The sequence below is a fragment of the Dendrobates tinctorius genome, unplaced genomic scaffold, assembly GCF_039654945.1.
Source record: "Dendrobates tinctorius isolate UK_male_01 unplaced genomic scaffold, ASM3965494v1 ptg000074l, whole genome shotgun sequence".
In the NCBI taxonomy this organism is placed as follows: Eukaryota; Metazoa; Chordata; class Amphibia; order Anura; family Dendrobatidae; genus Dendrobates; species Dendrobates tinctorius.
In genome coordinates this window covers 19,015,889-19,030,247 of record NW_027361742.1, presented here as the reverse complement: position 1 = coordinate 19,030,247, position 14,359 = coordinate 19,015,889, and the positions used below count along the sequence as shown (strand labels likewise).

Here is a 14,359-nt window from a genome sequence, read left to right as displayed (position 1 = left end):
TATGTCATCTCCACTGTATATAGTGTATACCTGTGTGTCATTTCCCCCTGTATATAGTATATACCTGTATGTCATCTCCCCTGTATATAGTATATACCCTGTATGTCATATCCTTCTGTATAGTATATACTTGTATGTCATCTCCTTCTGTATATAGCATATACCTGTATGTCATCTCCCCTGTATATAGTATATTCCAGTATGTCATCTTCTTCTGTATATAGTATATACTTGTATGTCATCTCCTTCTGTATATACTTGTATGTCATCTCCCCTATATGTAGTATATACCTGTCTGTCATCTCCTCCTGTATATAGTATATACCTGTATGTCATCTCCTCCTGTATATAGTATATACCTGTATGTCATCTCCAGGTTCCCTCCCATCTGTACACAGAGGATGCGCAGTGTCCCCACAGCACAGAGCATTTCAGTGTAGCGGTTCCGCCCCCTGAGTGTAATACCATTTAGTTAGAAATTGTAAAGAAGGACTAATTTAGAGTGACGTTAGTTGTAGCTGTATAAATAAGTTTAAAGCGAACCAGGCATTGTCAGGTTGGCGCTGATACACCGATTAAAATGAATGATACCTTGGTTGGAGAAATCAGTCTTGTGCTTTTTTTTAACTGTGTTTACTTTTTTAAGTTAATGAGGATGCGTCATGCCAGACAAAGAGAAGTTCCTGATTCTGGGCTACCCCTGCAGTCTGTGTCAGAGGGTGGTCTTTTCAGCATGGTAATAAATTGTGTTATTTGCAGCTTTACAGAAAGATGATAACACCATAGAAATGATAAGAATATCAGATACCACAACTGTCTGCAAGGAAAACTGTTGCTCATAGCAACCAATCACAGCTCAGCTTTCATCTTTTAAACAGCTCTGGTGAAATGAAAGATGCTTAGGGTGGTTTCACATTAGCGCTTTTTAAGCGCACGCACGGCCGGGGGTAGCTCCGCCCCCGACCCGGATCTCTGCCCGGCGTGCCCGCCCCTTGCTTGTATCGCCGCCTCCTAGCGCACAGCGGCGCCTTCGATCGGCGCACCCTATCTTTAGCATAGGGTGCGCAGATCGTGCGCAGGCCGTGCGCTAGTTGCGCTTTGACCTGCGCTGCGCACTTTTGACGGTGCGCCGTGCGCGCCAAAATCCGAAAAGTTTGATTTTGGCGCGCACGGCGCACCGTCAAAAGTGCGCAGCGCAGGTCAAAGCGCAACTAGCGCACGGCCTGCGCATGATCTGCGCACCCTATGCTAAAGATAGGGTGCGCCGATCGCAGGCGCCGCTGTGCGCTAGGAGGCGGCGATACAAGCAAGGGGCGGGCACGCCGGGCAGAGAGCCGGCTCGGGGGCGGAGCCACCCCCGGCCGTGCGTGCGCTTAAAAAGCGCTAATGTGAAACCACCCTTAGTGATTGGTTGCTATGAGCAACACAGGCAGTATAACCTGGTGTGGTCAAAAAGATGTGCCTATGAAATATACATACAGCTCTGGCAAAAATTAAGAGACCACCACATCAATACCCTGTCATGGGCAGCCCATTCTCCAGACCTGAACCCCATTGAAAACCTGAATGTAATCAAGAGGATGATGTATAGTCACAAGCTATCAAACAAAGAAGAACTGCTTAAATTTTTGCACCAGAAGCAGTGTGAAAGTCAAGCATGCCAAGACGCATGAAAGCTGTTTTTAAAAATCATGGTTACTCCACAAAATATTGATTTCTGAACTCTTCCTCAGTTAAAACATTAGTATTGTTGTTTCTAAATGATTATGAACTTGTTTTATCTGCATTACTAGCTGAAGAGCCCGGCGCTGCCTGGGCATAGTAATTAACTACGGTTAGTTATAACAAGTTATAATAATTATATCTATATATATAAAGCTGAGTGTATAGCCCCACCCACTCCGAATAGCCACATTCACTATAATATCCCACATCATCCCATCAGTCAGAGCTACCGGACTACTAGCCCTAATATCCAACATCGTCCCATCAGCCAGAGCCACCGGACTACTACCCCTAATATCCCACATCATCTTGTCAGCCAGAGCCACCGGACTACTACCCCTAATATCCCACATCATCTCGTCAGCCAGAGCCACCGGACTACTACCCCTAATATCCCACATCATCCTGTCAGCCAGAACCACTAGACTTCTACCCCTAATATCCCACATCATCTTGTCAGCCAGAGTCACCGGACAACTACCACTAATATCCCACATCATCCCATCACAGCCGCTGGAATACTACCACTAATATTCCACATCATCCTGTCAGAGTCACCGGACTACTCCCCCTAATATCCCACATCATTCTGTCAGAGCCACCGGACTACTACCCCTAATATCCCACATCATCCCATCACAGCCGCCAGACTACTACCCCTAATATCCCACATCATCCCATCAGCCAGAGCCACCGGACTACTACCCCTAATATCCCACATCATCCCATCAGCCAGAGCCACCGGACTACTACCCCTAATATCCCACATCATCCTGTCAGCCAGAACCACTAGACTTCTACCCCTAATATCCCACATCTTCCCATCAGCCTGGGATCAGAACCAGAGCGCTGAGTGGATTTGTCCTGACTTCCATACCAATGATCCCTTTAATTGAAGCCTGGGGGTGAGAATCAGAGCGCTGAGGGATTTACCCTAACTTCCATACTGGAGATCCCTTTAAGAGATGCCTGAGGTCAGTACCAAAGCGCAGAGTGGATTTGCCATCACTTCCATACCGGGGATCCCTTTAACCCCTTAACGACCAAGCCATTTTGTAGGTTAATGACCAGGCCTTAATTTTCCCTGGCCATTAACCAGGGATGGGGGATGGGGATGGGGGCATTACTCTAGAATCACTGCGTTGAGAAACATGTGATGGTGTCTCCGCAGTGTTGGATGTTGATCTCCATGAGTTCATTCATCCTCATTTTTCACAGTCTTTTACTAGGCATTGGTCCTACTAGCCAGTTTCCTACTCCACACTGATGAGGGGCAATACTCCGAAACAGCTGTCTGTGGATGGATACCATGTTTTGGCATAGGTGGTTTCCTTCATTGGAGACTGCCCTTCCCATGGTTATTCCTTCCCGGGGAAAGACCTGGCTAGTCATTGCTTGTGTTGAGAAACATGTGATGGTGTCTCCGCGGCTTGTGTTTTGCATGTTTTTGCATATTTCCCATAAGGGATGGGGGCATTGCTCTAGAATCACTGCGTTGAGAAACATGTGATGGTGTCTCCGCAGTGTTGGATGTTGATCTCCATGAGTTCATTCATCCTCATTTTTCACATTAATTTTGAAATCAGACCACTGTTAATGTATGTGCTTATAACTCTGGAACGCTTCAACGGATCCTGCTGATTCAGACATTGTTTTTTCATGACATATTGTACTTCATGTTAGTGGTAAAATTTCGTCGATATAAATTGTGTTTATTTACGAAAAAAGCAGAAATATGGCAAAAAAATTTAAAATTTTGCATTTTTCAAACTTTTAATTTTTATGCTCTTAAATCAGAGAGATATGTCACAAAAAACAGTTAATAACATTTCCCACATGTCTACTTTACATCAGCACAATTTTGGAACCAAATTTTTTCTTTGTTAGGAAGTTATAAGGGTTAAAAGTTGACCATCGATTTTTCATTTTTACAACAAAATTTACAAAACCATTTTTTTAGGGACCACATCACATTTGAAGTCACTTTGAGGGATCAATATGACAGACAACACCCAAAAGCGACACCATTCTAAAAACTGCACCCCTCAAGGTGTTCAAAACCACATTCAGGAAGTTTATTAACCCTTTAGGTACTTCACAAGAATTGAAGCAATGTGGAAGGAAAAAATTAACATTTAACTTTTTTACTCAAAATTTTTCTTTGGACACAATTTTTTAATTTTGTCAAGGGTTTCAGGAGAAAATGAATCACAATATTTGTTGTGCAATTTCTCCTGAGTACACTGATACCCCATGTGTGGAGGAAGACCAATCTTTAGGCGCGTGGCAGTGCTCAGAAGGGAAGGAGCATCATTTGAGATTTTGAATGTCAAATTGGCTGGAATCGAGAGCGGACGCCATGTCGCATTTGGAGAGGCCCTGATGTACCTAAACAGTGGAAACCCCCCACAAGTGACCCCATTTTGGAAACTAGACCCCAAAGGAACTTATCTAAATGTGTGGTGAGCACTTTGAACCCCCAAGGGCTTCAAAGAAGGTTATAACGTAGAGCCGTAAAATTAAAAAATCATATTTTTTCACCAAAAATGATCTTTTCATCCCCAATTTTTATTTTCCCAAGGGTAACAGGACCCCAAAAGTTATTGTGCAATTTGTCCTGAGTATACTGATACCCCATATGTGGGCGTAAACCACTATTTGGGGCGCGTGGCAGAGCTCGGAAGGGAAGCAGCGTCATTTGACTTATTTGGTTGGAAATGAGATCGGACACCATGTCGCGTTTGAAGAGCCCCTGATGTGTCTAAACAGTGGAAACCCCCCACAAGTGAACCCATTTCAGAAACTAGACCCCCCAAGTAACTTATCTAAATGTGTGGTGAGAGCTCTGAACCCTCAAGGGCTTCACAGAAGTTTATAACACAGAGCTGTAAAATTAAAAAAATCATATTTTTTCCAAAAAAAATGATCTTTTCATCCCCAATTTTTATTTTCCCAAGGGTAAAAGGACCCCAAGAGTTGTTGTGCAATTTGTCCGTTTGACTTTTTCAATGCAAAATTGGCTGGAATTGAGATCGGACGCCATGTCACATTTGGAGAGACCCTGATGTGCCTAAACAGTGGAAACCCCCCACAAGTGACACCATTTTGGAAACTAGACCCCCAAGGAGCTAATCTAGATGTGTGCTGAGCACTTTGAACCCTCAAGTGCTTCATAGAAGTTTATAACGTAGAGATGTGAAAATAAAATAATCATTTTTTTTCCACAAAAATGATCGTTTTGCCCACAACTTTTTATTTTCACAAGGGTAACAAGAGAAATAGGACCCAAAAGTGGTTGTGCAACTTGTCCTGAGTATGCTGATACCCCATATGTGGGGTGGAACCACTGTTTGGGCGCATGGCAGAGCTCAGAAGGGAAGGAGCACCGTTTTGTAATGCAGACTTCGATGGGATGGTCTGCGGGCATCATGTTGCGTTTGCTGAGCCCCAGATGTGCCTAAACAGTGGAAATCCCCCACAAGTGACCCCATTTTGGAAACTAGACCCCCCCAAGGAGCTTATCTAGATGTGTGGTGAGCACTTTGAACCCCCAAGTGCTTCACAGAAGTTTACAACGTAGAGCCATGAAAATAAAAAAGTCATATTTTTTTTCCACAAAAATGATCTTTTTGCCTCCAATTTTTTATTTTCACAAGGGTAACAGGAGAAATTAGACCCCAAAAGTTGTTGGGCAATTTGTCCTGAATACGCTGATACCCAATATGTGGGGGGGAACCACTGTGATCCTTGGGAGGCAGAATGCACAAATCCACAAAAGGTGAAAAATTGGTTTTATTTTTTAAGCCGTTCCTCATGCGGAATTAGTGATATGGCGACTTTACTCCTTGCGTCGGTATGATTACAGTGATACCAGATTTATATCCTTTTTTCGTGTTTAGCTTCTGTCACACACTAAAAGACGCTATTTTTTGTTAAGAATTTTTTGTAAGAAATTTTTGCATCAATGTATTTTGAGAGCTATAATTTTTCCAGATTCCGGCAGACAGAGTCATGTGCGGACTTGTTTTTTTGCGGGACAAGCTGACGCTTTATTGGTACCATTTTCGGGCACATAATGTTTTCTATTCTGATTTTTGTGGAGGCAGAATGAACAAAAACTAAAAAATTCAGGAATTGCTTTTTTTTTCCCTCCGTTCCGCGTGTGGTAAAATTGGTAAGACAGCTTTATTCTTCGGGTCAGTATGATTACAGCGATACCTCATTTAGATCTTTTTTTATGTTTTGGAGTTTTTTACACAATAAAAACTTTTATTGAAAAAATAATTATTTTTGCATCACTTTATTCTGCGAGCTATAACTTTTTTATTTTTCCACCGATTGAGCTGTATGGTGGCTCGTTTTTTGCGGGAAAAGATTACGTTTTCAGCGGTACCATGTTTATTTATATCCGTCTTTTTGATCGCGTGTTATTGCACTTTTTCCAAGCGGTATGATGATACCGCTTGGAAAAAGTATAATGTGCTACTTTTTTGTGGGTTTTTTTTTACTGCGTTCACTGAAGGGGTTAACTAGGGTGATGCTTTTATAGATGGGATTTTTAGGCTGAGTGCAGATGGAGTTTTTAGCCCTGCGGATTTTTCCGTGCAGGATGGAAGAAATCCGCAGGTCAAATGACCTGTATTTTTCCTGCGGATTTCTTCCATTTTTCCTGCAGTTTCCTTGCGGTTTTTGTGCGGTTTTCCACTGCGGACTCTCCCCTGCGGATTTGGAGACAGGGGAGGTGGAAAACCGCACAAAACAAGTGACATGCTGCGGATTTTGTACCGCAGGAAAACCGCGCGGAAAAATCCGCAGCGTCTGCACAGCGGGTTTTTTTTCATTGATTTTAAGGCTACTGTACATCACAATGTGGATATGCAACGTTTCTGCGCGGTAAAATCCGCTGCGGATCCGCTGCAAATCTGCATTGTGTGCACACAGCCTTACGGATGCAGTGATACCAAACATGTGTATTTTTTTTTTTTTTTACATAAAAATGTGTATTTTTAGGGGATTTTTTTAAATTATTTTTTAATTTTTTTTTACATATTTTTTTAAAAAATGTTTTTTTTTACCTTGTCTCTTCATGGGACTTTCACATTAGATATAATACATTACAATGCTTCAGCATTGTAATGCATTATAACTATGCTGAAAGCTGCTGACACCATGCTGTGAACATGGTCTCAACAGCTTTCCGTAGCTGAATGACCCGGAGGTTGTCATGACACCTCCGGGTCATCATGGAACCGGTCGGGCCCCGCGATTACATCACGGGGACGCCGACCTGAAGCAGAGGGAGCCCTCTACCTTCTACCTCCCCCACTGAACACTGCGATCACGCTCGATCATGGCACTCAGGGGGCTAACAGCAGGGGGCGCCGCTCCCAGCTGTCAGTGCAGAAGCTCAGCCATTGCAGCGTTGAGTTCCTGCACTGCTGTGTTTGGTCAGTCAGATTTACTGACCAATCACAGCGCTTGGGGTGCAGGGACCGACTTCAAGGGTCCCTGCACCCCTTGCCATGCCTGTCAGCTATCATAGACAACTGTCAGCACTGAAGTGTCACTGCGCGTTTACACACAGTGACAGTTCAAAGGGAGGACATGCACAGTCCATCCTGGTGCGGGAAGTTACCTCCTGCCATGACAGACTGTGCACGTCCATAGACATTAAGGGGTTAAGAGGGGCCTGGGGTCAGAACCAGAGCACTGAGTGGAATCCCCCTAACTTCCATACCAATGATCCCTTTAAGAGAGCCTGGGGTCAATACCAAAGCATTTGAAGGCAACTGCCCTGACTTCCATACCTGGGATCCTTTTAATAGAGTCTGGGGTCAGAACCAGAACGCTGAGTGAAATTGCCCTAACTTCCATACTGGGGATCCCTTTAAGAGATGCCTGGGGTCAGAACCAAAGTGCTGGATGGATTTGCTCTGAATTCCATACCAATGATCCCTTTAATAGAAGCCTGGGGTCAGAATCAGAATGCTGAGAGGAATTGCCCTATCTTTCTTAGGCCCCAGGCCCTTTAAGAAAGGCCTGGGGTCAGTACCCAAGCGCAGAGTGGATTTGCCTTCACTTCCATACCAGGGATCCCTTTAAGAGACCATGGGGTCAGAACCAGAGCACTTAGTGGAACTGCCCTAACTTCCATACCAATAATCCCTTGGTGGTGATACAGACGTATACATACACACACATACATTCAATTTTATATATAGATTTGAGGTCTGAAAGCACTGTTTTTTTTTTAATTTTGACCAGTTCTCCTTTTCAGAAAAAAAAAAAAACATTTATTGTTTGGAAATTCAGAGACATGTTGTCAGAAGTTAGTAGACTAAAAGAACAATTTACATTTACTCAAAAATGTACCTATAAAGAGAAAAATCAGACAAACTAAACATTTGGAAGTGGTCTCTTAATTTTTGCCAGAGCTGTATATATATATCAAGCCCAATAAAGACGGGTCACCGTTGAAACGTTGCCACCTGAGGATCAGTAAAGTATCCCCTTTTTTTTCACATTTAATTTGGAGTGCTGCCTATTTTTTTTTACTTTTATTTACTTGGCTGTTTGGACACTGCTTAGATTAGATATTTATTATATGGGGCTTTGCGTGTGGAGTGTGGCTATGCGCAGTGGGCAGGGCTATGTGGAGTGGGCGTTGCTTGATACACACACATACAAACATACAGTATATACACTTATTTTTATATACTGTATGTAGTTAGTTAATACAGCATATCAACTCATGCCAAATATATAGCAATCATAGGGGGAAATATAAACTGAACAGTGTTGAACAATTAGTTAATGATGCATATCAACTCATCCAAAGTATATATAGCAGTTATAAGAGGGTAATATACAGTAAACTGCACAGTATTGAATAGGGAGAGGGAATGTAGATAGTAGCAAAGTAATGCCTCGTGATTTTCTGGTAGTGGTCCCCAGTTCAAGTGTGGCGCACACCCCTACGCGCGTTTCGGAACTAAGTCCTTCGTCAGGGAGTGACGCTCAAGTGACCTGGAGGGGTATATATGCGGGGGGAGGCCAATAGACAGAGAACAGGGATGGCCGCCGCATGCATGGTCAGGAGGAACCCGGATGTCTCCGTCGCCCGCGTCATTTGACCGACAACATCAGGATAGGATCATGTGACCTGACACATCGAGACAAAGGAGGCAGATGACTCACGGGACACAGGTCGCGCATGCGCACAAGGTTGGTCTAAATATATGAACCACAGATAACAGCCTGGGATGCTGAGTAGTGAAGAGTATAAGTGTTGCTGGCAATAGAGGTAATATAATCAGAGAGTATAAAAATATGCCTAATTGGAGCATGTTCGGAGGAATATATTGACCTAAGAAGAAGTACGGATAATAATATTTATTTCCTTGCTACAAACAGTACCGTAGCACATTTTTACTATTTTGACTCTTTTGGGTGTTTTTTATGGTACACCAGTGTGCAATGCATATTTTGCAACCTATAGAGATGTTGTATCCTTTGAAAAAAATGGAAACACCCAGTTGTCAATTTAGTCATATATTTCAAGAAGGAATAACACAGCAGAGCACATAGTAATAAAAAGATACTCCAAAATCCTTGTTTAATGGGGCATAAAAGTATGCACTAAATAGGCAAGTCAGGAATCTGACAGACCTCTTCTAGACTGTGATAGGAGACTCTTAGGGGTCATGACCGTGTTTTCAGTCAAAGTGCGATACAGCAAAACATCGGATCACACTCGGACCAATGTTATTCTATGGGGCTTTGCACATGTAAAAGCCTGTCAAAGGAAATATATCACTGTATGCCCGAATTTGATCCGATTATTGGATCACACTTAGCCTTGCAAGTCAATGAGTCTGTGGAAACATCAGCCTGAACTTCAATGACATCTAAGTGCAGTCTGATTTTCACGGACTGAGAGAATGGAAAAGATGGAGAAAAAAAATTTCCCATCTTCTCCTCATCCAAGAAAATCGTAGCACACTATGGTCATACTCTGATCAAACTGTGAGCTGAATGTAATCCGAGTGTGATTAGCATAATTGGCCCAAGTCTCTCCGATGAGACAAAATACGCTGGTGTGAACCTAGCCTCATAATGAGTGAGGCCGGGGCCACACTAAACGTATTTAAAATCGGTCTGAGTCTCCCTGCCGAGAGTCGCACAAGTGTTCTCCGTATGGTCATCCGTGTGCAATGAGCTTGCAATGCGATTATGTGATTTTCTCGCACCCATGTATCCGTTTGACATCCGTATGACATGCGTATGGCTTTACATTTCTCACTGATTTTCCCCATTGAATTAAATTGCTCAATGGACTGAAATGAGGAAAATGTGCGCGCATTTGTCGCAAGTTACATAGATGCTTTGTGTGGCGTCTGAGTTTTTCTCGCACCCATAAGCTTGCACTGGTGAGTCTCGAACAATATACGCATACAATCAAAGCATGCTGCAATTTTACACGTACGTCAAATACACCTGAGAAAAAATATGGTGATGTGAGCTGCCCCATAGTATAACATTGTGCCAAGTGCTATGCGATGTTTTCTCACATAGCATTTATCTGTATTCTACAGTAGTGTGTCCCCAGCCTAATGCACATAACATGTTCTATTAATTGCAGTGTCACCAGCTTTAGCTCACTCTTTTAGAAGTATTAAGGCAAGCTTATTTAGTTTGTCTTGGTAATACAATTTGGTTTCCATTTTTAGTGCTTGGTTACAAAAAAAAGAGAACACTGTGAGTAATAAAGAACTCACCTCATCAAACCCCAACTTGTCCGGCTGTTTGGGTGGCACATGGACATATCGTGATGTCTCCAGAGGCGGCCGATCAACTAAAACACATAAAACTACATACTCAGTTTAGGAAAAGAAACACAGAAAGCTCAATTATCATAAGTATACTAGTGACATTTCTTAAATATTTTTTTCTAGGTTTAAAAGGGTTGTCCACTAGTGAACAAAGCCTTATTAATGAGCCCAGGGAGGCCAGGATTATAAAAAAACAGTTCCTTCCACAAAATGTACTGCAGTTCTCACGCTGCGCCCCTGCTGATGGTTATCTCAGCTGTGGAGCTTCCATGGTCTGGGAGGAAATTATCAATTTATTTTTCTCATCTCCCTGTGCCCTGTAATAAGGGGTTATCCAGTATTGGACAATCCCTTTAATGTTGAATCTATTCATGGAAATGAAGTGTTCACAAGAATCCAATTATTGAATACAGGACCCTCATATGGACCCTCTGCAGTCAGTGGTAATCACAAGGTTTACTTTCCTGAAGCACACCCCTTTAAAGGGAAGCCATCATCAAAAAATGAACGATTGTTTGAATCAGGTTTTTGTGGTACAAAACATTTTTCAGCAATTCTTTTTTTTTCCATATCATGATCTTTATTAAAAAACAAAGTTTGTAATCTTGCAATTTTCACACTGGGGCTACATTAGACTCATACATCCTGCCCTTTTAAGACCTTGTATTTGTGTTTTTTTTTACTTCCTGAAACAATGAGATGTGCAAAAAAAAAAGCCCAAGTGTTCAGTGTGGAAATTGCAAAATTTATTTTTTAATTTTTTTATATAGATTGTGATATGAAAAAACCCTCATGTATATTGTGCTAGGGGGGTATTTTGCTTTTTTTTTTACTGTTATTACAGATCCATTTATTATGCAGAATCCGAACCTATGTTATATCTGTGCAAGAGCTTTTTATTAACAGCCTGCCAATGCATAACCCACTACTATGTGGGTCTGCAACTGTGGCACCCCTGAGGGTTCAGTCGCCACAGAGGTACTGCACCTCACCCAGAGTGTGTAGAGAGTGGAAGGAAAGGGAGCAGATGTGCTGACAAGCAGCTCCCTGGGAGGCTGAGAGAAACAGACAGAAAGAAACATCCAGAAGGCAGAAGGGGTCTTAGGGGCATGGGACATGCAAGAGCTACCAGTGGGGCTTGTTCCAGTATTGGAGAGGCCAGGTTGCACGGGGGTACTGGCCCCCTAGCCTAGTGGAGAAATCATCAGACTCAACTAGCAAGCCGGATACAGAGGCACCTGAAGGTACCTCAGCCAGAAGCCACAGTTATCTTCTCCGGAAAGGCAGCCGTAAGGGAGGAAGGGGACACAGAGAGGATGTCACCCGACAAGGTTCGCGGCTGCTGGCCTGGGACACTGACTGTGAGGTGTTGGGCAGGAGATAGGCAGACCGCCAACACAGAGAGACAGCCAGGAGAGGCATATACTGAAGTGAGTCCAGGAAAGGTGAAGCCTGATCTACCTGGTAGTTTGCTGGACCCCTCACCTGGAAGACGCAGAACCAAGAGGGCATATGCGCATCAGAACAGTGAGTAAACCTTTGGAACTGCACCCAGCTGTGTCCTCTAATTATTCCTGTGTCACCTACCCAACTCTACTACATCTATCATCGCTACCTCTAACATCTACTTACCAACTGCCCTGGGACAAAGCTCTCCTTGTGGAGAGCTGTATCAACTCAGCTGCATTGCTATCAGTCCCAGAGGATCTGCCCTGCAGCGCTGGTCACCTCTGACCAGAAACCACAAGTGGCGTCACGAATACTTTATTATAAACTTTATCATCCCTTGTAAATATTCCCCTTTTATTGGATACCCAGGGCCACAGACTGGGTCACTGCTGCTGTGACACATTCTCTTTAAGAAGTGGCCCACTACCGAGTATCCCAATGCCCTGGCGGGCAATCCACAACTTTACTACATCTGTTCACTAGTAGTGTTATCTAGCAAATCACCGTTATCTCGTATATAAGAAATAGTCATTATCCTCTCACTAAACAAAACTTTGGTCATTTAATAGATATAAGCCATTATATTGCACTCTTGCACTCTATTTGGTGTTGGTGGTAGTATTTGGATAGTTACATAAGGGAAAGCCGACAATGAGAGGTAGTACCGTGTTGAACTTAGGCTGTCAACCTTTGCGGCAAGATATGGGAAGTAAGGGCAAGAATACATTCCTCACCCCCTCTTTATTATTCTGCATGATATTATTGTATTAAAAAACAAATCTGAACTGAGAAAAGTAAGTTAATGTGTATGCACAATGTAAGTGCATATTAACACATGACCATTAATCAGAGAAAACAAAAAGCAAAAAACACACAAATATCCTGAACTAAAAGTAAAAAATATACTGCAAATAATGCATAAAGGTAATAATAATAATGAGGGTATTTAGTAAACATAATTTTGATCAAAATAATGTACAAGCCATCCCGCCACGTCACGGCAACCCTTGTGGGACAGTCCCTACTCTAGTATTTAAAACCTTTTCACTTGCCAAGTGGCGTGAATGTGAATAAGGGTCGAGCGGCTGAACCACTAGTAACAGCTTAGGCCAGACTGGATGGCTTTCCCAGCTCAGAAAGAGGGCAGTCACACCCATATATGCACTGAATGCACAATGAAATGTGAAATGTTACAAGTGGTTCAGCCGCTCGACCCTTATTCACATTCACGCCACTTGGCAAGTGAAAAGGTTTTAAATACTAGAGTAGGGACTGTCCCACAAGGGTTGCCGTGACGTGGCGGGATGGCTTGTACATTATTTTGATCAAAATTATGTTTACTAAATACCCTCATTATTATTATTACCTTTATGCATTATTTGCAGTATATTTTTTACTTTTAGTTCAGGATATTTGTGTGTTTTTTGCTTTTTGTTTTCTCTGGTTAATGGTCATGTGTAAATATGCACTTACATTGTGCATACACATTAACTTACTTTTCTCAGTTCAGATTTGTTTTTTATTCATTTCATTGTGCATTCAGTGCATATATGGGTGTGACCGCCCTCTTTCTGAGCTGGGAAAGCCATCCAGTCTGGCCTAAGCTGTTACAAGTGGTTCAGCCGCTCGACCCTTATTCACATTCACGCCACTTGGCAAGTGAAAAGGTTTTAAATACTAGAGTAGGGACTGTCCCACAAGGGTTGCCGTGACGTGGCGGGATGGCTTGTACATTATTTTGATCAAAATTATGTTTACTAAATACTGTGGCAGGGCTAAGGGTCGTGTAATTGATGGGAGATATGTGTCTCATAAATGGCTTATCTCCATAATGTAAGGCAGAAGTAAAGCATACCAGATATTGTTATTGTTTTTGTTTGAAGGACCTGTGGTGAGGTCACAGTCATGTGACCAGTCAGCTGCTGGGAACGTGGGTGTGGCTACAGCCTTATAATGTGACCTGCTCCTGAACCAGGGAGTTGTGTGTGGGGAGGACTAAACCTCCCATGTGTGCTGAGACTCCTGCTCTGAGTCTACAACTACGGACATTGTGTTATTTTGCCTGAGCTAAAAGGCTATTTGTTTGGTGTTACGTTGCCTTGTGCGTTTATGCCGTGAATAAACTGCAAGCACTGTGGAAGAACCTGTCTCACATTTGTCTCCCGCTGCACCTAAGCGAGCCACATCCCCACAATTGGTGGAGAATGCGGGCAGCGGTCCCAGCAGAGACTTGAGACAGTTGTTGCATGTCCTGGGTGAAGTTTGCAGCGGGGCAACAAGCATTGCCTGGAATCATGGAGGACCTCATGAAACACCTGGTCCAGTCCCAGGCACTGCAGCAGGAAACCAACAAG

At 43.0% G+C, this 14,359-nt stretch overlaps 1 protein-coding gene across 3 annotated transcripts in view; it reads right to left on the bottom strand.

Annotated features, from left to right (window-relative positions):
• The window catches only part of COLGALT2 (collagen beta(1-O)galactosyltransferase 2), a 412,958-nt gene that overhangs the window by 73,431 nt on the left and 325,168 nt on the right, over nt 1-14,359 (bottom strand). For all 3 annotated transcript variants that reach the window (XM_073582911.1, XM_073582910.1, XM_073582912.1), the window contains one exon: nt 10,503-10,579. In XM_073582911.1, the coding sequence (XP_073439012.1) occupies nt 10,503-10,579 (77 nt within the window). The remainder of the gene's footprint in view (nt 1-10,502; nt 10,580-14,359) is intronic.